This window comes from Epinephelus fuscoguttatus, linkage group LG19 (assembly GCF_011397635.1).
Source record: "Epinephelus fuscoguttatus linkage group LG19, E.fuscoguttatus.final_Chr_v1".
NCBI lineage: Eukaryota > Metazoa > Chordata > Actinopteri > Perciformes > Serranidae > Epinephelus > Epinephelus fuscoguttatus.
This window is the reverse complement of record NC_064770.1, coordinates 17,025,248-17,047,919: the sequence shown is the minus strand read 5'-3', so window position 1 is coordinate 17,047,919 and position 22,672 is coordinate 17,025,248. Positions and strand designations below refer to the sequence as shown.

The following is a 22,672-nucleotide window of genomic DNA, read 5'->3' as shown; positions in this document are numbered from 1 at the left end:
TTGATGGACACGGTATCTTGAGCTGTGGGAAATATAACCGCTCCAGATTTTTGTGATTGACTATTATTCAATGTGAATGACTATCATTCAGAACAAATGACAGGCAGTAGTTACGCCTCCTGGCGCAGTGCTTACTCATTGTTTTGTAAATACAGAGCTGCAAATAAACTCAGTCAGTGTCTTGAGCTTAAAAAAAGCTGATCTTGATGGTATAAACTGGTGTTCAGTGATGGTTTGTTTTACGAAGTCTTTTTGTGATTGCTACCAATCAGGGCTGCACCTAATGATTATTTTTGTAGGCTTATAATGATTATTTTTTCAGTCAATTAATCTTTTGTTCAGCAATAAAATGTCAGAAATGTGTGAAAATATACATGTATGATTTTCAAGATATCTTCACATTGCTTGTTTTGTCCAATTAATACTCAAAGTACCCAAAGATATTGTTTATTTTGCTTGAAAATTAACTAAACTGATTGATTGCTCATCAAAATAGTTCAACTTAATCCTTTCAGCTCTGCTATCAATAAACTGAGAGAATTATATATGTTTTAAAATAAGCTTTTAAATGTGTGTCACTCAGGGTGGGAATCACTTTGACCAGTATGAAGAGGGCCAGTTGGAGCTGGAGCAGGCCTCCCTGGACAAGCCCATCGAATCGGTAAGGCTGCATCCATCATCCCGCACCATTGGACCAGCTGTGAGAATGGATGATTGGTCCAGGGAGGAATAAGAACCACACCTTTTTACTCCATTCATTCTGTCCATGTAGATGCATCCAGTGTTTTCTTGAACACACTTGCCACCTAACCTGTAGAATCACTTGTCTCATGTCCATTAATACCCTTTAAGTCCCTGCCACTTCCCATGTCCTCTGCCTACTCCATTTCCTGTGACATTTAAAATGATTATGTATATGATAGATCTTCCTGTATTTATGTACAGCTTACAGATAAACATTTGATTTTTTTCGTATCAGTCTCCCATTAGTCATTGTTAGTCATCTTAGCACAGTGAGATGAGATGACACTGAAAGCATGGAGTGGCTAAAGCACTGTCAATAATGGCTGTTTTTAAAATGTTATAGCTGTTCATCCATTATAAAGATTTTATTCAGGATATAGCTGCTTTGAGGGAGGTTGCTGTACAGAGTCGTGTAGTTTTTTACATTTGTAAGGGTGATTACCTATTCAACCACACTGATTTGAAATGTATTCAGAGGGGCGTTTATAAATAAAACCCTCTTGAACAAGAACAAACACATGTTGCAGGGAAGATTTGGATTTTAAAACAGCCTGATTTAGGTTTATATTTATGTATTGAATTATTTTGCTGTGGCTCAAGTCTTTCTGTTAACATAAAGTAGGCAGTGCTTATTCCACTCCATTTAGTAAACAAGAAAGTGCACATAAGATGGTGTGAATGGCTACATTTGTTTTTGAGTGAGTGTGTGTCTATGTAGCTTTAGAATTTATGTGTTAGTGTTTGTGTCTATAGGACAGTTATCTTATTGTACACAACTTGGGGTGTTCGACATTTCTCTCCTGCAGCGAATTGGCCCCTATTAGCTAAGCAGCAATGACCCGGTTTGTATTTGCACGCTCTGCTTTCTTACTCCTATCTTTAGGGTCCTTGTAACGCTTCTCTGACTGTCTTTTTCTCTCTCTGTTTCACTCCTGTCACACTCTACATCTATTCTCTCTCTCTACCTCTATTTCTCTCTCGCTCCCTCCCTACTACACAGTGATTCGGTGTACAGTACCCTCTGTCATTCTGTGCTGGCATGGTGCTTGTGCAACTGGGACTGCATTTTTCGCTGAAGAGGCACAAAGATAATAGCGCAGGCAGCTCTCTTCTTTCTGTCTTTCCCACTCTCTCCATCCCCCTCTTCTGTCTCTGAAGCACTGTGGTGAGCAGGCCCAAACTCCTCTTACCTACAGTGTCAGATCACCTCTCCTCAACATTATACCTGTGCTTTGTTAGCCAATCAGAAAGACTCAGCAACCAGGTATAGATCAAAATAATGTAGTTGATGTTTTTTGGAAACAGATGCTTTGAACATTGATGTATAACTAAATTTGTGACAGTTTCCTTTATCACTCATCATGATAATGTAATCAATAATTAATTACAATTCAAAAGCTCATAGAATAAAAAGTGTGAATTTGCATCAGCTGGGACCTCTGTGCCAAATTTTACCCTCCTAGGGCAAAAACTGTGGCTGCCAATGGGTGGGGTAATTTTTGTGGAACCAACCAACAGAGCGAGCTTTAGGGCTGTTGGTCATAGCTAAAACATAGCATGTTTCCCCTCAATGAGAGCCATGGTTAAACAATTGACAGTACTCTTTTGCAACATAAGTTTATTAAATGCAAGTAAATTCTTAATATCAAAACGATATAACAGCTAAAAGTGTTAGTGTTGATAGTTTGCTAATAAAAACTAAGAACTTATCAATATATCAAGAACATAGATTTGGTGAGATTAAACATTCAAAGCACTGAAAAAAACGTAGAGCCATTTTTAGGTCAATAAAAAGAGCAGTAGGCTACAAATGAATGTTACCAGGCCTGTATTTGTTGACCTTTTAAACAGCAGTAGGAGAAAATGTAGTCAGTCTTGCTGACCATAGCAAAATAAATGTTTTACTTTAAAGGAAAAAGCACCTTTTACATAAGTTTGTCTTAATTCTCACATCGTATGATCATATTTGTAGCCTGAACATGTGTTTTCCAGAGCTAGAATCTAGTGAGCCAAAAACGATAGTTTTATATCCTAGTTGAGTTTTATGTATGATGTACTTTCTCACAGGCACACAAGTATCCCGCTGTGTGTGGGTAGTGAAGGAGGAGAAAAGAGAGGGAGAGAGGTGGCCTGCTCACCTGGCTGGCTTGAGTGGCTCTTTTGCTCCTGCGCTATTATTTGTGGAGGGGCGCTGAGGGCCGAGCTGCAGCATCACACAGCTCCTCGCACATCAGTGGAAACAAGGCCACATCAGAGGTGTCATCAATTGTGACTTTGTCACCAGTAGTAATACTTAGATATTTTCTTTGGAAAGTGCATGCCCAAAGAAGAGGGTGGCAGATCTTATTATTAAGTAACAATGAAAGTCTGCCACCAATTAAAAAATGTAATCCTGAAGAAAATTTGGGAGGATTTGGTGACACCTGTTGTTACATTAGGTGAATTTAATAATATAAATGACACAGTTCCTATTTGAAATGTACCAACATACTAGCCAAATGCCTGACGGCAGACGAGGTGAAATTTATCTTCACCTGCTTAGCCTCAAAATAGATGTGATATACAGTGCACATAAATGTATTAAAAAGGAACGTAAATACACATAGACTGATGTCAGTATGTCACCATGTTGTTAGGTACATAAGCTGCCTCCGCAGTGCAAACTTCTGGCAGTTGTCCACAAGTGTTACATCTGGGATCTGTTAGTGAATGCTTCAGCCCAGCCTCTTGGAGCCCCTCCCCTGCCACTTATTGTGTGTGATCTTTAGGCAGCTAGAGGTCTGTGGTACTTTATTGGGATCTTTTTTCTCTTTCTGTCTTTCCCCTTTGGTCTTTTGCTCTTTCTCTCTAACATTGTTTTTGCATTGCATGTGTTAACTTGGTAGCATTCAGTACTATTTTATCTCAACACTCTGTCCTAATCACTACTACGGTCTTTCTCCCAAACTCATTCCTCCCACGTCCTCTGCCCCTTCCAGTCCTTCCCTCCCTCCTCCCCTTCCTGACCCTGTCCAAGAGCGATATGCAGCGGGCAGCCTCAGAGCCACAGAAACCACACATACATTCCAGAAATCTAAGAAACACATGTATACAGGCCACAAGAAGATTTGTCTTGGTAAAAGGTTTAATGTGTAATTTTCTATATCCAAGATGTAGTCACTAGTAGTTATTTGCTATACAGTGTCTGAGGTCCATCAGGACTTCGATTGCTTTAAGTTGAACAAAACAGAAAGCAGACATTTTAGGGATTCGTGTTAGTGAATTATGAAGTGTGTAGCATTTTGAATTATAGCCAGACATTATTGACACAGCCTTTTGTCACTGTTGACTGTTTAGCTATTTGGTGGAAAGAAGAACACAAGGAAAAGGTGACAATCCTCACCCACATTTTTTACAACATTGCAAGCTCTCCATTTAGCACCAGTCTTCATCCAGTGAGCAGCGGGGGTGATGGGTTCAAGGTCATTGCTGAGGCCCTCCAAATGTTCTTTTTAAAGTCAGCAATGGAATATGAGTGGACAAAAACACTAACCAAACCAGGAAACAACCAAAACGGTTTACTTCAAACTCAATGGGAATGTGAGTGCTACAGTCTCTGTGTAGAGATGTCAGAGACCTTTTTAAACTTTGGCCTTCAGTTTTTTTAACTACACGTTGATGAGTTGGGCCCTCAGAATTATGGTAGGTAAGTATGTGTTTTTAAATTATTAAACATTGGTATTAATTGGACTCTGCTTCTCTGTCATTTTCCTCATCACTTAGTCAATGAAATCTTTAATCCTCTCACATTAAATCTGACACATCCACACTTCACCTCCATTCACTGGGAAATAGAAGCCTTCTGTTATAGTCGTTTGGCTCTTGATGCACTGAGACATTTGTTTCCATTTAGTCACACCTGCGGCAGCTGAGACTAGCCAGGAATGTACAGAGCACCAAACACAAGGGAGCTGAGCAAGTTTATGAGAAGCAGCAGACAGCAGGCCCTGTCCTCCACCAGCACTTGCCAAAAGTCATTCCTTAGGGACATGAAAAAGCATGAGTAACTGCAGCAGCCCGTTTTCTTTTTTTGCAAGACAGATCTCTAAAGGGTCTGTCTCAGTTTTCTTTTCAGAACATGCAAAATCTCAGAGCTGTTGTTGAGAGCAGTCATCCAAAGAATTGTACATAAACTGTGTGGTTTGGTTTAATTTAGGTCTACTCACTCATGTTTATCAATATGCATGCAATCTCAACCAGAGCAATTTCTTTTACCCAGACAGGGACACACAAACACACCCATACTTTACACAAATGGCTTAATAGCAATAAGATTCCTAAACACTCTGAGGTGTCTCGGTGGGGTCCCCTGCATATCACTTCCCTTACCCACATCTTTTGCCATGCACTGTGCCGATGACGGCACAATGCACACTTAAAAAACACCCCCTCTTGTAGATCTCTTTTGTTTGGATAACATTTTCTATTTTTCTTTCTCCTATTAACAGCCAGTTGGTGGATTTATTGACATGCCTACCTTTTCTGTTTGTATACAGTATTATGTTTGTTTAAAAGCAGAGAGAGATTTTTGCATTTTAAAGAACTTAGAGAAGCTAGCAGAATTGCAGTTGAAAGCGTTTGGCCGGTTTCTTACGTTGTGTCACGTGTGACTGTTTTTTTGACAGCCCAGTATTTTAAAGCCAGGTTCGTATGGAAATGCCTTCACTCCACTTGCACTGCTGTTGGACTCGCCGTCGTTGCTTTCATCCGTCTGTCTGTCTATTCTTTTGGTGCACTCATCTGCTGTTCAACACGCAGTCTGCACCTCATCTCCGCCTTCTAACCTTTGCTGAGCCCATTTTGACCTAATCTCTTTATTAGTGTCAGCAGTTGTGACTGGTGCCTCACCCAACTTGCCCTTCTTGTTTTTAATATTTTTTTAATCTCACTGAGATAAAAAGTGGAAGCTTTGTGAGAGAAAACACGTTTAATTTAAGGTAAGGCTTATGTTCCTTAAGCTTTCAGACTGTTTCATCGTACAGCCCTTGGTCAGACCTCTGCCTTTAGTGATGAAAAATAAATAAGCTTGCGTAGGGGATAAGGTAGAGTATTTCTCAGGCAGCTAGTTTAGGGTGCATTTTATTTTCCTCCTCGCCCCAAGCTTCATAGATCAGCTAATCCCCCAAATCAATATAAACGATCATGTGCAGAGTGTTGCACCATAATACTGCAGTAAAGGACAGAAGCATACCCAATGTCGATGGGAGGGGAGGCGTTCACTGCAGCAAATTCTGCAGTGTTTTCCTACACAATGAAGTCAGGGGACAAGATGTCCACCAGGGACGAGACGACACACTCTATCAGCCATACAGCCTCTTATTCTGTGCATCTTGTGACATGTCCAGGAGCTGCCAGGCAGGGGCATCTTATACACAGTGATAGCATGTTAATGCAGCCTTTAATGTTCCTGTTATAGGCTGATAAAAGCAGGCCGTCCCCAGTTCAGGCCCAGCACAGATTCCTTTCTTATCTCTTTCCACAGCGGAAGGGATCTGACTGTCACACAGAGTAAGCACAGCAAATACATCCATGAAATGAACGGAGGGGAAAAAAAATACCAAACCCCAACAAAAACAGGAAGTGAAACAGTTTAGCTTCTCTCCTGGGAGGCAAACATGGGCCACATGTTTTGGTTATCTTTATTCTAGTCATCAAGATGGTGGCATTTCCCAGTTTTTAAAACTGACACACTTTTTTTTTTTCATCCAGAAATATCAAATAGGGCAAAGGAAGGCAACAGTTTGCTCTGAGATACGTACAGTGATTGACAAAACACCAAATGTACCCCAAATGAGACTTTGTCGGGGCGGAGATGCAGTGTGTGCTGTGTGTGTGACTACCAACCCCTTCACATGCACTAACCCATTCAAGCCCAGCTCACCTCCACCACCCCAGAAACTCACCTCCACCATGGCTCAGCCTGCTCTGTTCTGCCCCCCCACCCCCCACCCCCCACCCTGTCCTGACCTCCTCTTTTATCAAAGAGAACTAATAGAGCCCTGTTGAGCCATCACCTTCCTCTCTGTGCCTGATCCACCCGAGACTAACACAGTTGGAGTTTTGTTAACCCACCCTCCACCCACAACCCACCCCACCCCACTGTATGTGTACCATTCACAGTGCGCTACTAACACCGACGATCCTTTTTGTTAAATCTCTTTAACAAAAAGCTGCATGCTGTTTTGTTCCAACCCCTTCACTTTCTGTTTGTGAAAGTTGATGTCAATCTCTTTGTGATTATAAATATCCTTTTTTGTTTGGTTTGTATGTTTTTATTTTTTGGTAGAATGCAGCACTCTGGTGAATGTTAGACAAGCCTGGAATAGTTATAATCACAACAGAAAAACACTGCTTAATAAAAGAAATCTCATTGTTTCCTGTTTATTTGTGCTTGAGGATGTACTGTAGTGTGTAGTGGTGGGACGGTCTTGCATTTCACTTAATGTTTTTGTTTTCTTGCTGACCCATACTAGTGATATAACAGTCTCAGACATGCACATTTGTCCCCAGAGAGTGCTAGGAATTCCTGCTGTGTATGTTCTTGCACTCCTCACTTGCCTCTTTGATTCATTATCAGTCACCTGGCCTTGTCCACATTTATACTGCTTGTATACCTTTGGTCATAGTAGGGCTAGGTATTGTTTAACAAATTAGGATACCGGTACTAATATCAGTATCCTTAAAGTGATACCAATCGAGTCAATCATTCTGATACCCATAATGTGAATGGAGTGGCGTGCAGTATAGACATTATTTTGAACATTTTGATGGCATCTTGGCACGCTGAACCAGCAACTCTGTCATATACACACAGGACTTACCGTTAGCCTCACAGAGCTAAGGTTACCTAACGTTAAATAACAGTTTTAACAGCAGAGTCCAGCTGGTGCGGTTCTGGTTTTGGGATGAGTTTGTTGGGAGCATTAAAAGGCACAGTGTAGGCTGTTGCGTTAGGTCGTGCTAATTAACCAGGTAAACGCTGAATTGACTGTTTGCCAGCAAGAGTGCGGCTGTAGAGACGGCAGCAACAAAAAGTTTGCTGGACCAGCGGGGAGTGGGGAAGGTCTAGAATCAGACACAAAAAAATGATCAAATGCGGTTATCGTTTGACTGGAGATGTTCCATTCTAGCTACTTGGTTATTTTGGTTGAAACTGAAAAGGTATTAAGTAACAATACCCAGCCCTATATCATAGCAATCATTAGTATTAAAAGCAAAAAACTTTATCCACTTTAAAGTGGATAGCGCGACTGCAGTTATTTTATCTTATTCTAGCTAAAAACTAACTAGCAGTTTGATACAGGGCATCTATTCTAAAATATGTTTTATAGTTTATAATACTAATGATATCTATGAGACTGATCAAATCAGAGGCATGCTGACATCACAAATTTGTGTCTAATAATGATTTAAAACCGAAAGTGTGTACATGGCTTCAGAACAGACCACTGATAATAGACAAGAGAGGCTGGAGGTGTCCAAAAACATGCACAACAGCTGTTTCTAGTGTAACGAATGGGGCAACATGCACACAATGTCTCCCTCTCTTCACCTGCACACCCACATATCCCCTCACACGTGCATATTCTGTCCACCCTGGGCCTTGTAATGGTAATCCAAGGCCCACTAGCTCCACTTCTGTCTCTTCCTCCTGCTGTATTTTTTTGTGACAGCTGCATATGTTTCATGGTGCTCCTCCTTGTCATGGTTACGGAATCACAGCAAGCTTGGAGTTTCTGGTCTTCGTTTTGTTGATGCAAGATTTCCATACCTGTTCTGTGTCACTTTTCTTTGTGTACTAAGATCTTGCTCTGTAGTGGTTCATATATGTATGCGTGTGTGATACATATATTGCCCCCTCCTTCCTCCCACTCCTCTTCAACTTCTCAGTTAGTGGATGTGACTTGATGTGTTATCTTTATCATCAAAAAAAAAAATTCAAAAAAAAAAAAATAGAAATGCTCATACCCAATTGCTTTGCCTTAAAAAACTGCACACCTATGGTAGGAGGGTATCCTGTAGTTTACAGGCTACACATAGCCTCATGTATTCATCATAGTGGAAAACCTACCCTTCCTCTCAGTCTCCCACCCTCTATCTCCCCACCCCACCCCCAACTGCCCTTACCACTCCTTGTGCTGGAAGACACTGATATTACACGCTGTAGGTGATGTGGATGACGATAATGATGATGGTGGTGGTGGTTGTGCTGATGATGATAGCGTGATTTGAGTGTTTTATTTTGTTTTGTTTGTTTTGATCAGTACCCAACGGGGAAAAGCTCCTCTTATTATTGGAATATTTTTGGTTTTTTTCTCCTCTGTTCTCTCTGCTAGGATAACATTGGACACCGGCTGCTTCAGAAACATGGCTGGAAGTTGGGGCAAGGTCTTGGCAAAACCATGCAGGGTAAGGACTCACTCTTTTGTACATCTATGTTCAAAGTATGCTGGTGGTTCAGAGCCACCACTCTCTTGTCCTTTTCTTTCCCTCACATTTCCAGTTTTGTTTTTTTTTTTTAATCAACAAATTTTCTTTTCTCTTCACATTCTTTTTTCTGATCTCACCCTTTGTGTCTGTTGCTGGGTAAAATGGATCTCTATTTAAACAAACGTCATTCCAGTTGTTCTTGTCGCTCTCATGCTGCTGTTCCCTCGAACTTGAAGAGGGAGGAGAATGTTCCCATGGCTTTGTAAAGGATTAAGACTGAGGTCAGGGACCCTGGGAGTTGGGAGATGGAAGTGTTTATTTGTCTTTCAGTTATGCATTTAGTTTACAGCAATTTAAATTAAAGCAGAACCCCTCCCCCCCTCACAGTTTAATTGGATGCAGTTTTTTTCATATCCAGTTGTTATAGCCAACCAGCTTTGGAAAGAAGCATATAATGGACTTACTGATGGCTGATGTGCCAGTACATAACTGAAACCCTGGTTAAATTCAAACACCCTCTGATCAGCTTTTTGTGCTGGGTTAATATCTTGGTTACAGGAGCTAAATGATGTTTCTCTTCTGAGACACTGGTCGTCACTATTGGGGCAGTGATGCAGAAGTGATATTGAAGAGCATTCGGTTGACTCTGGAAACACAAGCCAGAAAACATGTTTGCCCGAACCTTATCCAACTGTCTCTTTGCAGGAATGCAAAGTACTTGAATCATCAACAGGCAAAGTACAAGACTTTTCTTGGGCCTTTTCTGGGCCAGTTGTATTTGCAATTACAGACCAAGTCCCTGTGGCTTTGACATTGGACCCAATTCAGTCTAAAATGCTCCGTTTTAGCACCTGTGTCATTAAGCCCCCATCTCTCTGATTGGTCAGTGTACCCAGGTCCTCTGCATCTTGGCATCTCTGCACTGTCATTTCAGCTGTGTGAGTGACTGTAACTGAGTATAGTGGCACATTCACCAATTAAAGCTTCTAAATGCCATAGGACATGTTCCAGCAGGAATATATAGAACAAATTACAACACTAGCAACCAACATCACATGTTTTAAGTTGGCATGTAGCTATATGTAGCATTGTACTTGCAGTAGAGGAAATATTGTGTGTAGTAGCATTTTCTACTATTGAAGATCTCCATCAAAAACTTCTAAACCAAAATCTACACAGCTGGATTTGTTGCAGCAGGAATATGATCTGTTATCAGGGAGAAATTAACAACATAGAATATCAAGATTACAGGTGTTCCTGATGTTAGCATGTGGCTACATATAGTCGTGTATGTTAAGTAGACACTTGCAGTAGCGTGCCTGAAGCAGAAGACAACCACCAGCAACATTAAACTTGTGACAGAAGAAAAGTAAAGGCATAATAGGTCCCTTTTAAGGTTTTGCTGTACTTGCGATATCTGTCCAGGTCTCTATAATCTGTATAACATATACTCTAATCTATTAAAATTATGTGTGCACTTGAGGCTTTCTCTTTTATTTTAAGATCGAGGATTTTCTCATTCGAGTGTAGTGAAAGTGGTTCCACAAAAATACTCTGTAAGCTCTGCACATTAAATGAACTCTGTCAGATGCATAAAGCTTTCAACTAGAAAGCTGCAGTAAAGAGGTTTACTTTTCGGAGACATCTGTAATTGGACGGCCCAGCTGATATTGACTTGCTGTAAGAGGAAGCAGGCTGAACAGAGCTGAGTGTGTGGGTAGGTCTTGGCTAACGTCAGCACCTCATTAGCTCAACCCTACTGTGCTCATAGGCCACTGGCTCAGAGGCAGTGGTGCAGAGACCTGGCATGTTTCCACTGAGCCTCTTCCTGTCTCTTCACCCTCTTTCCTCTCCCCATCAATGTCTTTATTCTCTCTATCGTTCTTACGATATTAATTCCCTCTTCATAGCCTCACCCTTCCCTGCACTTTCTCCAAAAAGGATGATGTATAGCATTGTCCATGAGTGATGTCATCACTGGCAGGCCAATGAGTCCGCGCAGTTTGCTAAGAATGGAGCTTGTTTTTCCACATCATTTCTGGCATTTAGTTTTGTCTACCTCCTCCACTGTGTTCTTTTCTGTCCCCTCAGTCCAAACCATTTTAACCTCCCTTCATTTCTATAACTCTCATGCAGCCATTTCCATCCACTTAATGTTGCTCAATTGCAACTCTTGCTGAAGTGCATTGCTCTCCCTGTAAACCCAGCAGTAACGTGCGCAGTATCAGAATGTTAATGAGAAACATAACGTCTTTAGGGCATGCCATAACTAAAGACAAGTAACGGTCTTACACATGAACATATAGGGGCCTATGCAGAGCTAGTTAAGTGAGTGAGTCGCTGAAATTCACAACATAAATCCAAATACAAGTTCAGACTTGTGTTTCTTAATGTGATTCGTAGGCAGCATAGTTAGATTATTGATAAGTCCATGCCTTCCTCGTGTTTGTGGTTCAGGTAATGAGATTTTCAGCTGTCTGTGCAGTAGTCACAGAAAACTGTGTCTGTAAGAGCTCCTGACTTCACTATATTAAAACATACACTAGTGCTCATTCAGATGTTGACAAAACAGAGGTTTACCCTGCTGAGACATGTCCTCACTTTATCAGATGATGGCTATGGTGGTTAAGTTTGTTTGTTGACCAAAAAAGAAGGAGGAGGAAGAAATATATTCCCTTCTCTGCTGTAGGGCTGCCACTGTGAGGAAATTTTCCCGGAGGTTAATTAACTTGTAACAGTACTGGTGTTAGCAATTACACTCAGACATTTTAAAATAAATTTGTGATGACACTCTCAATATCTTCAGAGCGCTGTATTACTTTACGGCTAATGCAAACCGAACATTTCTTAATGCTGCAGCTTCACACTAAAAGTGTTTAACTGGCGATACACAAGTTATTATGAAGTTGTCAAATGCGGTGTGTTTGTCAGTGAGGTTAGCACTACGCTATCGTTCATCAGAAATGCTTCTGCAAAACAAGATAGCAGGCATTTTCGGCATTTGTTGACAGTTGATCAGCTGGAAATATTGAACAACTTCACATTGTTGTTAAAAATAATGATTTAAAGATACATATTGGTTCTGAATATTTGAAACTTTTTCAATACTCATTTTCCACACTATCAGTACATTGATACCAGCTGTGCTTTCTCACTCTCTCTTTTTGTTAATGTTTACTACAGTCATTCTGCTGTTCTTGGCTATTAACCAAGAGAAGAAAAGTTGTCATTGCTATGCCTTTGTTATATTTATCTTTTAGTAAAGATACATATTTGTATGCCCTCTATGTTAGTTGGTATCATGGTATCAAAAATGGCATCAAGTATTTTTCTAGGTATCGTTTGAAAGTTAGCAATTTCAGTATCCTGACAACACTATATTCACATATAAACGGTGTCATCAGATCTATTTATTTAGTCCTATAGGCAATGTCTTGCTGTAAATCACTCACTATTTATATCTGTACTCAGTGTTGTCTGATTGAAGAGCCTTGATATATCATGGTCTGACATTTAGACATTAAATGTTTATTGTTTATTGGGTAGCCTCCAGAGACGCACAGACCTGATGACTGGGCTGAGCTGTGTCGTGGCTGTCCTAGCACCTCATGTTTATGTACATATATGGCCTTGGTTCCCTGTGTCCTCTCAAAGGTATTCTCGGCCTGACGGTGGCCGGGGACCAGAGTAGATCAGGAAGCTGCTTCATTCTGGGCAGGCTGACAAGTATATGGAGAGCATCAACACAGCAGTAATTTCTGAGCCTAGTGTTTGGTGTACGTCGTTGTTTCTTTCCATCTGGCCTTGGAACAGCTAAATAGCAATCTATTTGATGTGAGAAGGATATGCTCTTTGTGTGGAGGAGAGAACAAGTTGCAGGGGCTGACTGTGCTCTTGTTCTTGCCGCTGGCACCACTGATGTGTGGTTATGTAAGCATCCTGCTTTGTGGGCAGATGAGACTGCGGCAAAGTGTGTCCAGTTGTTGTGTAGGAATTGATGGCCCACTGTCAGAGCCCACTATCTCTGTTCAAATTTGCTAATGCACTTAGGCTCACAAACACAACTGCACCCTTGCATCACATCGAAGTTTGCTGGATAATCATTATAATCTTCCTCTCCTTTCCTGTCCTCCTTGCAAGAAGAGAAGGTTTTTGAATTTTGAAGTGAAAGCATTGTGTCCCCTTTTTTAAGTTTTTCACTGTATTGACTTTGTTCTTATTCTTCTTTTGTCCTTTTTGCCCCTTTTTAGGTAAGGTTTGTTGGACCCCCTCTGTATGTCAGTATGTGTGTGTGTGGGTGTGTTTTCTTTCTCCCACTCGGCAGTTGACCTCAATGTAACACCCCTTTTACAGTGTACCGTAGGCTAATGGCCTCTGTCAGCTTCCTCCTCTTTGCTTCATAATCACTAAACCTTTATTTCAATCTGCACAAAGAGTAAAAGTGCTTCGATTTGAACAAAGAAAAAAAATCCATTTTAAATCAAGGTAGATTTAGGAAGCCATGATTCCATCACATCTTTTAGAATCATCATCTCCACGTATGTTAGATTTATTATTATTATTTAATTTTTTTTTTACCTCTTTGAGTTTCCGTTGCTGCTGTCGGGTATCTGATTGGCTGTAACCACGGCTCAGACTTTGAATGGCTTGCAGAGTAGACAAGTTTTCCCCCCTCTGCTTGTTTGCCTGTTTCTACCTCCAAACCTGTGAAACTTGTGTGTATGTGTGTGGTCATTATGTGGGACTGAGATGTGTGTGTGTGTGTGTGTGTGTGTGTGTGTGTGTGTGTGTGTGTGTCTGTTACTGACCGGGCCATAGAGTCAACTTACAGGGAAAATCTCACCACACTTCTACACCCCGAATGTCTCTGTCCCCATGGTTACACGCTCCCGTCCTCCCCCTGTTTCTTTGCCCCTCCTGCACAGCATGTTTGTCCCAGAGGTGCACTCTTGCCTGCCTCAAACCGTCACACTCACCTGGGGCTTTAAGCAGTGTTGGAGGTAAAACACGGAAGTACTCCTTTTACATGATAGAGTGGAAAGTAACACTTCAGACAGATGCACAGTTCATTTTTAAGTGGTAAGACTGCTACTACATAGCATTGCAGACCCAACTCTAAGCACTGCTCAAAGCCTAGCTGGCTCTTTCCTCAGGTACATTTTTTGTGTGTCATGTGTTGTTCCGGGGTCAAGCACATCCCAATACAAGCTTTTGCTGGCTGTAGGCTGGCGAGGAAATGAAAGAATCTCAGGGAGATTTGCTAACTGGGCTGACAAGCGTCTGCGAGGCAAAAAGCTTAAAGGGGGAAAATGGTGGTCGTCCCTAGAGGCATCTATCATCTCTGCCTAGATATTTGACCACATGTTAAAAAATGGCTCAGTGATTTCCAAAAATAGATGTTGTGATTCATGACTTTTGCTAGAAGATATGCTTCCTTTTTTCCTTTACCTGTCGGGAGTTAATATGCCATCAAACCCAGCTGGTTTTTAATCATTCCCTCACCCAGTACAGCTCCTCCAAAAGCACTTATCTGAAGGGATTTCTATTTTTCTGCTTGGTGAAGGTAAAAAGTGAAGTTTTTTACTGGGGTGTATTTTGTAAGGGGTGGTAGTTTGGTACCTTAGGGGCATATTCTGGTTGAGAGAGCAAGATGGCGCCAGGCTAGGGGCCTGGGGACTGGGACGAGTGGTTGGGAGAGAGTGGTGAGAGGAAATCCCTGTAAGCACCTAGCCCTGAGTGAAGGGATGAGGGGGGTGGGGAGGGGGGTGACACACTGAAGCCCCTCTGGTAATAAACCCCCCTAAACCCCACAACCACACTCCCAACCCCACCCTCCCTTCTCTATGTGCCTCAATCTTCCTGCTTAACCAATTGGTGTTTCTTTTTTACAGCGATTTGATCCTGCCCATGTTGTGCTGATGGTAAACTTAGTGGTAAATGTTATTTTATCCCCCAATTGAATTGTTTTTATTTTTTATTTTGTTTTAATTTCTCCCATTTTTTTTCGTTTTCCTCTCATCAGAGCACCAATGCTACATAGGCTTTCAATTCTCTCTGTATTAGTCCTCATTCTGCTGCTTGTATATTATCATGCATATGTATTACTCTTAGAACATTGTCATTTTGTTTGTTTTCAGTTTTTTTTTTAAACCTTGTGATTCACACCCTGTGATTTAGATGCACATGTTTTTGTCTGGTCCCTTTCTTTTCCACTGGAATGGGTAATGTGGAAGTATTGTCACTGTGTTTAAAGATTGGTGATAGCTTGGGATGACTGTAATTGTTCATTAATCTTTAATTCTGGGTCTGGCTTGTGACTCCATCCAGACAGACCACTGCAGTGGCTGACAAACAGACCAATCCCCCCCCCCCTTTTTTTGGTTTCACTTCTCTACTGCTGTTGGGCAAAGAGCGTGAACACACATCAGCAGATAGTCTTGTGATCTAGATATCACACAATCAGTCCTCTCCTCTCACTTCCTCAGTGGAATAAGGTCTCCATGATTATGCAATCAGAGTTAGGTTTCCAGCTAAAAGCACACCCAGCTGACACTGCAGTGGGACTGAGAGTCCAGGCAGGCCATTACATGTTACAGTGCCCATGCATCTATGATTTCAGAATTAATATGTCATTGGGCTGTGATGACTAAATTATGTGAGGAAAGTGCAGTAATGACACAAATAGCAACATCAAATAATGGTCTTACCTTCCTTCTGCCTAGGAAGGTAAGAATGCGCCAGGAGGTCCCTCCATTTAAAAAAACAGATTCATACTTTAAGCTGGGCCCACACTATATGATTTGAGCTTGTTTTAAAAATGTTATTGTTTAACTTCCACTCCTACTGTACTAATAAATCGTCTGCGATGTAAAGCCAAAGCTCACAATTTATATGCTCAAGCTGTACGATTTGATTGTCAAGCCATGGCTTGAGCACTCACACTGTTCAGGTAGAATACCAAATAAAACAACCAGATGGCCCCTACTGACCGTTCCGGCTATTGACAGTTGCTAATAAAGATTAGTTTAAAAACTGTGAGACAGGTAGAAGTTTCTTTGCTTGTGAAGTTTTTTAATGTAACACCAGTACGGCTCACAGTAATATGTTATTGCAAACATTTCTCTCATTTATATCAGTTGTGACAGGAGGCATGTGTGCTGTTGCCACAGCTGGACCAACCTAACCTTCATGTTTTCCGTCGGCATGATGTGTTGTGTTCCCATGGGAATTTTTGATGCCCTTTTTTGCGACTTTGTGCAGACTCAGTGAGGTAAGAAAGTCACTGACCTTAGGGTATCGACTTGTGGCCTTGCTTCAATTGTGCGAGAGCCTGATGACGGCCGACCAAATTTTCTGACATGTCAGAAATTATCCAAGTGTCTGACGGCTGGTCCATAGCAACAGGGTTATTTTAGTCAACTAATACTAAACTAAAAATGAAAACCAGGTGTTAAAAATCATTTTGAAATGAAATTAAAATAGAAACAAAACTAACTGAAAGGACATTGTGTACCTACAAAACTAACATAAAAACAAAAAAGTTTGTAGACTTGTAAACAAAAATGTAAAATGAAATAAAAAAAATATACCGAAAATTAAAACACTGTAGTAACACTGAGGAGCAGTTGAATGGGCTATGATTGATCCTCGCTCCCCATTCTACGCTGCACAGCAGACGATGCCCGATGAGGTTCAAATTTGGTCCAACTCCATAATGAGTCGTACGGCTCAAATAAATGAGAAACAGGCTCAGTTTGTGCAGTGTGTGCTCTGCTTAAGGAAAGCTAAAAACCTCTAAATGCGTCAGTATTTGGTGCTTTTTACATGTTGTATCTGGGCTCTTGTGGCTCAAAGTATTATTTAAGCAGGGCATTAGAAAATGCATGGTATTAAACCACTGGCCCTACTAGCGCAGGTATCACAGCATTAAAACTGTACATTTGCAAACCCAGTGCTTGTAGTTATTCCATATGCCCAATGGTATACATAAATATTGATTCATTACAAAATAACTAACTTGAATGTGTGGGAGGAAAAAAAAAACTGAAACCAAACTGAATTGATGATCACTATCAGTAAAATCGATTATTGTATCTGGCTGGCAACAGGAGCAGCAGAACTAGTCCAAATTCTTTTATGCCTTTTGTTTTGAGACTCCCCTGTCTATCTGTCTGTCTGTCCTCCCCCTTCCTTCTCCCCCCTGCCCATACCCATGTTTTGCCAGGTAAGTATCCCCATCCCTTGCACTGTCACCATGGCGATACCTGGCCTGTGACGTCACTCTGCTGTAGTTCAGTGCTTGTGTCCTTTTTTAATTTTACTCTGTCTTTCTCTCTGCTTTGTTTGGCTGATTATGAGTGGATTAAGCAATTCTGTGTCAATCTCCAAAGTAGTTTTGATTTTTTTATATATTTTATATCTTTAATGTTTCATTCTGTTTTTTTGGTTGTCTTTGGTTTGTTTATTTTTCTACAGTTAATTTCCTTCCGATCTAGTTCTTTTCACAGCTTACGTAACGTAGCTTAAGTAGACAGGAAAAATAGTCTCTCAGCTCTTGTCATGATGAGGAAGGGGGCCTGGGACAAGGGAACAGATTTTGACCTCGGGACAGTGGAAGGGGCTTGCAAGGGTCAGCCAGCCTGCAGACAGTTCAGAAAGAGATGATGCAATAGGCCTTAGATAATATTGGGAGGCTTTGTTCCCCCTCATGGAGGATGTCGCAGTGGCAGCAGCTGCGCAGGCCTGTTGCAACTCCCTTCACACACACACACACACACACACACACTGACGCACCACACACACAGTCCCTCAAGCTGTAGTGTCCTTGATAAACTTGGCATTCTGGTTTAACAGGACTGCAGCAATGAACGGGTGGAGGAGGGGTGGTGGGTTGCATGACTACATTGAAGAGATATGAAAACAGACTGGCTTAAAGTTGGCAGTCCTGTTTCCAGTTAACTTTGTCTCCAGTAAAACATATTGCTGAACAACCCTGTTGCCCTTGACTTCATTCAGTACAATAATTTCAATAATTGACTCATTCAAAAACGATAATCAGCAGTCAGATCAAATGTAAGTGAAGTGAGATAAATTGATCTATACTTGGTGGCTGCAGTAAGCTGTGAGAATGGCTGGTGTTTGGTTCACTGTAGCTTTCTGGTCTCTTTGCACTTCAAGGCAAAATTTTCTAACCCCAGCACCCTATGCTCTAAAAGCAGGCTGTCTCCGAGCTGGCCCTCCGTCCCAGTCTCAGAAACTCACCTTGTTCTCTCTCTGTCTCTTTTCCCTCAGGACGCACTGACCCTGTGCCCATCATCCTCAAATATGATGTCATGGGAATGGGACGGATGGAGATGGAGGTAAGATGCTGTTTATTTTATTTCAATCATTAATAAGGACATAGTAGAGGCACCAGGCAGGTTTTAAATGACCCAACAAACTGTCAGTGTCCAGCAGCTGAAAGGGAAACTGGTATATTTCAACCTGGACCCTGTTTTCCCATGTTTCTGTGTCCAAGTGAGAATTGAGAGAGACTGCCGCAGGCTCAGACTGTCATGTAAAGTGTCTGACAACATTATAGAAAAGACCCTCCAGAGAAATGATATGTTTGGTATTTTGACCAAGTCTCTCTCAAGGAGAAGTCTCACTCTGAAATCTCATGAGAGTGACATGCTGTAGGAATAACAATGGTGGTAACGTTAGTGCGAAGTGGATAGAACAGTGCCGGTAAGAGTATGTGGGGTTGGAGTGCAGTAAGTGTCACTTAGTGTTATCAAAAAGATGTTCAGTGTCATGACTGAATACAACATCAATTAAAGCTAAGGTAAAACATTTCATTACTCTTTTAGGTTTTTCCATGATGTTGCCAGACACCTATAATAACAGTCTGAGCTTGCCAGTGGCAAAAACAAGTACTTTTAATGGACTTAAATTGATGGTGCACAGTTACCCATAGGGATTGCATTGCAGCCTGATTTGTCATTGTGGCTGCAGTGATCTCGCACGAAACTGTCTCCAGATAGAAAAACAACAAATATGGTCCAGTCTACTCTGAGCTTGTTTTGATATTGGACAACATCGCTTTTGAGCTTTAACCTTATTTCACTGCAACCATTGCTGAGAGGTATAATAAAATAAAGAACGTGTGGTGACTCAGTGCTGACTTCTTAACAGTCTCTGGAAGGATCATAGGCTGCTTTGAATCCAATTCCATGGTAAAAGACCCAAACATGAGCCACAGAGCAGGGCTGTACATTAATTTTTTTTTGCACATAGCACTGGTGTTACAGAGGTTGAAAGTTTTGTAGCACAGGCTACAAAATTGTAGCACAAGTATAAGCGTATTATATAGGTCCATTGCAGTTTGAGACTATTCAAATTATTTTTTCATAACCTTTAAATGCATATAGCACTGAAAAATGCAGAAACTGTTTTAAATATGTTATATATATGTAGAGAGAGAGACTTTGTCTGTGTTGTACATCTTGTGTATGAAATGTTTATATAGTCACAGCGCTACATTTTTATTAACACATCTGTCACCCACATTCAGGTGCTGTCTCACCATCACACGATAGACTACAACTACCAAGTAGAGTAGCACTTGGCTATGGATTCACCTCACCCACAAACAAGCAAACAAACCTTCACCTCAAACAAACACGCTACATAAATCTGTATAGCACAGGTGCTACTATGGTAATTTTTTTCACTGCACTGATTGATTCTTGCAGAGTATGTGCTATGCATACGTTGCACTGTACTGTACATCCCTGAGCACCATGCACAGCGCCAAGTTTCAGCTGGAGTCGTGTAGAGCTCGGCAGCACTGGACTGTTGAGCAGCAAGAAACATTCTCTGAAGTTATCAATCACGATTCGCCGACTGGCAGCCTGACAGACAAATGTGAGAGTGGTGGATGCCAAGAGAGCACTCACCTGAATGAATGAATGAATGAATGAATGAATAGGTACCAAATACAAATTGGTCATTGGAGAAAGATTCATGGTTTGGGTTAGGTGCCTTTAGCACTGAAGTGTCAGTGCTACAGCACACAGTGACATATGACATGATCCTGTGTCTTTGTGGTTACTGCTCCAACATGACAGGGATTGTGTGCATCCATCAAACACCTTTGACATGGACAGGCCTTAAAAAAGAATATACGCTATGATACAGCAACACTAACTGCCTCAGTAATGCTGCAGGTGCTTCTACTCTGCTTCCTGCGGAATGTAACTTGGAATTTAAAATACATTTGACCTTCACAGTTTCGGCTAAATATCATCTATGAACCTTAAGAGGACCTATGCTTCTTTGTTGACGTGTTCCCACAGTCCATCTTGTCGTTACTATTAAAGTCCAATAGAATTTTTTTGTCTCCTACAGTATGCATATCTGCTCTGTAACTTTCTTGTCATGTGTTCTCCTTTGATAATAACAGAAGAGAGAAATTGATATTTTATATATGTATTTTTGGGTTTCATGATGGCACCCCCTAGTTTTGCATTAATTCAGTTACCTATATGAAGGACTTGTTTTGATTCGGCCACCGGCAAAAAAGGACTAATAAATGTGATATTAGTTTAAGTTCAGGCTTCTGTTACCATAAATAACATGTATCAGAAATCATGAGCAACACAAGCTGACTGATCATAACCCCTGTAGTCCAGATGTGCCAGCAGCATAACAGCATGTCCACACATTGCATTAAACATATATAAGATTAATTTTGACGTGTTCCTTTTGATTCAGGAGTGTTTTGTTTTCTGCAAGTGATGTAACTGCTGTCTGTCCTTGTAGCTGGACTATGCAGAGGACGCCACAGAGAAGAGAAGAGTGCTCGAAGTGGAGAAAGAGGACACAGAAGAACTGCGGCAAAAATACAAGGTGAAGCCCTGCACCCTTGATTTATTCTGAAAACTAATGTTGGTTTTGTTCTGTTAGGGCTGCTACAGCACATCTAATGAGGAAGAAAATATAGAACTCTAGTACTCTGGTTATTTAATTAAGTCTTGTCTTCAGCTCTTTGAGGACAGTCAGATTCATTCACACATTCCTTCCTGTATTTCCCATCAACTACAGGACCAGATGGAAAAGGAGAAAGCCATTGCCAAGGCTCTGGAAGACCTGAGAGCCAATTTCTACTGTGAGCTATGTGACAAGCAGTACACCAAACACCAGGAATTTGACAACCACATTAACTCGTATGACCACGCTCACAAGCAGGTATTGCTGCTTATTAATGGTGATCTGTATGTGTTACAACATGAGAGAGATGTCTTTTCTCTGATAGAAGAGATCTTGATGTACTTTGTTTCTCCCTGTCTTGCTTTTGTTTATTGCAGAGGCTGAAAGAGCTGAAGCAGCGAGAGTTTGCTCGTAACGTGTCATCTCGCTCCAGAAAAGATGGAAAGAAGCAAGAAAAGATGCTGCGCCGATTGCATGAGCTGGCTGAGCAGAGGAAACAGCAGGACCGGTAAGAATTTGTTCATGGAGTGCCCTCTGCTGGCTGGACTTCAAAACATATCTGCAGTGGTTTTACAATTGCATGTCTGTTGTGTGTTGAAGAATAAATGTGTAACCTGGGTCAAACAAAAGCTACAAATAAGGGGCGTCGGTGGCTTAGTGGTAGAGCAGGCGCCCCATGTACAGGGCTGTTGCCGCAGCGGCCTGGGTTCGACTCCAGCCTGTGGCCCTTTGCTGCATGTCACTCCCTCTCTCTCTCCCCCCTTCACGCTTGTCTGTCCTGTCAAATAAAGGCTAAAAATGCCCAAAAAATATCTTTTAAAAAAAAAAAAAAACCCTCCAAATAAAACTAGAAATGTATATTTTATTTAATTTAACAATTCACTGTCACAGTAGATTAATATATAGAATTTAAAATTATTTCTTGTATGGAGGACATTTTTCTCAAAGTGAAGCCAGACATGTCAAATACGTTACTATAATAATTCCTTGTATTCCTATTTTTTAGCTGATAAAACTGATTCCAGATAGGGAAAACTACAAGGACCCTCTTGGGCTCTTTGACCTTTTTAAGATTGCCGGTCCAAATCGTATCCAGTTTGTGTCCAGAATGATTTTAGAAAGTCTGGACAGGAAGAAAGAAAAACACAGGAAATATGATTTTTGCAGATCCAAACCACATTTGGGTGATGTTTGAAATGTGATTCCAAATGGATTTCTGCAGATGCATCTCAGTCCAGATGATTTAGCTGCTGAAATCAGATTTCAGAAGTGTCTTTTGTGTCATATTTAATGCGAAACACACTGACATTGTGAAATCCACAGTTAAAGAAGTGCTCAGTAGAATCCTATCAGAGCACTATGAAATAGTTTGGTGCAACAGAGGAGTTCAGCACTGCAACTTGGCAGCACGATTGTTTGGAGGGTGAAATGATGGACCTCCATTTTTCTTTTTTCTGCGATGGAAAGCTGCATCACCAGTGTAACCATG

General features: G+C 41.2%; 1 protein-coding gene across 11 annotated transcripts in view; it reads left to right on the top strand.

The window, feature by feature from the left end:
* gpatch8 (G patch domain containing 8) overlaps positions 1-22,672 on the top strand; it is a 32,520-nt gene that overhangs the window by 4,526 nt on the left and 5,322 nt on the right. Inside the window, exons 1-8 of one of the 11 annotated variants that reach the window (XM_049562133.1) lie at positions 584-661; positions 5,409-5,427; positions 9,120-9,192; positions 15,105-15,146; positions 18,505-18,572; positions 21,016-21,102; positions 21,298-21,441; positions 21,561-21,691. In XM_049562133.1, coding sequence (XP_049418090.1) covers positions 18,546-18,572; positions 21,016-21,102; positions 21,298-21,441; positions 21,561-21,691 — 389 coding nt within the window. In that variant the 5' untranslated portion in view covers positions 584-661; positions 5,409-5,427; positions 9,120-9,192; positions 15,105-15,146; positions 18,505-18,545. The other 10 variants (XM_049562136.1, XM_049562129.1, XM_049562131.1 and 7 more) reach the window with 10 other exon arrangements.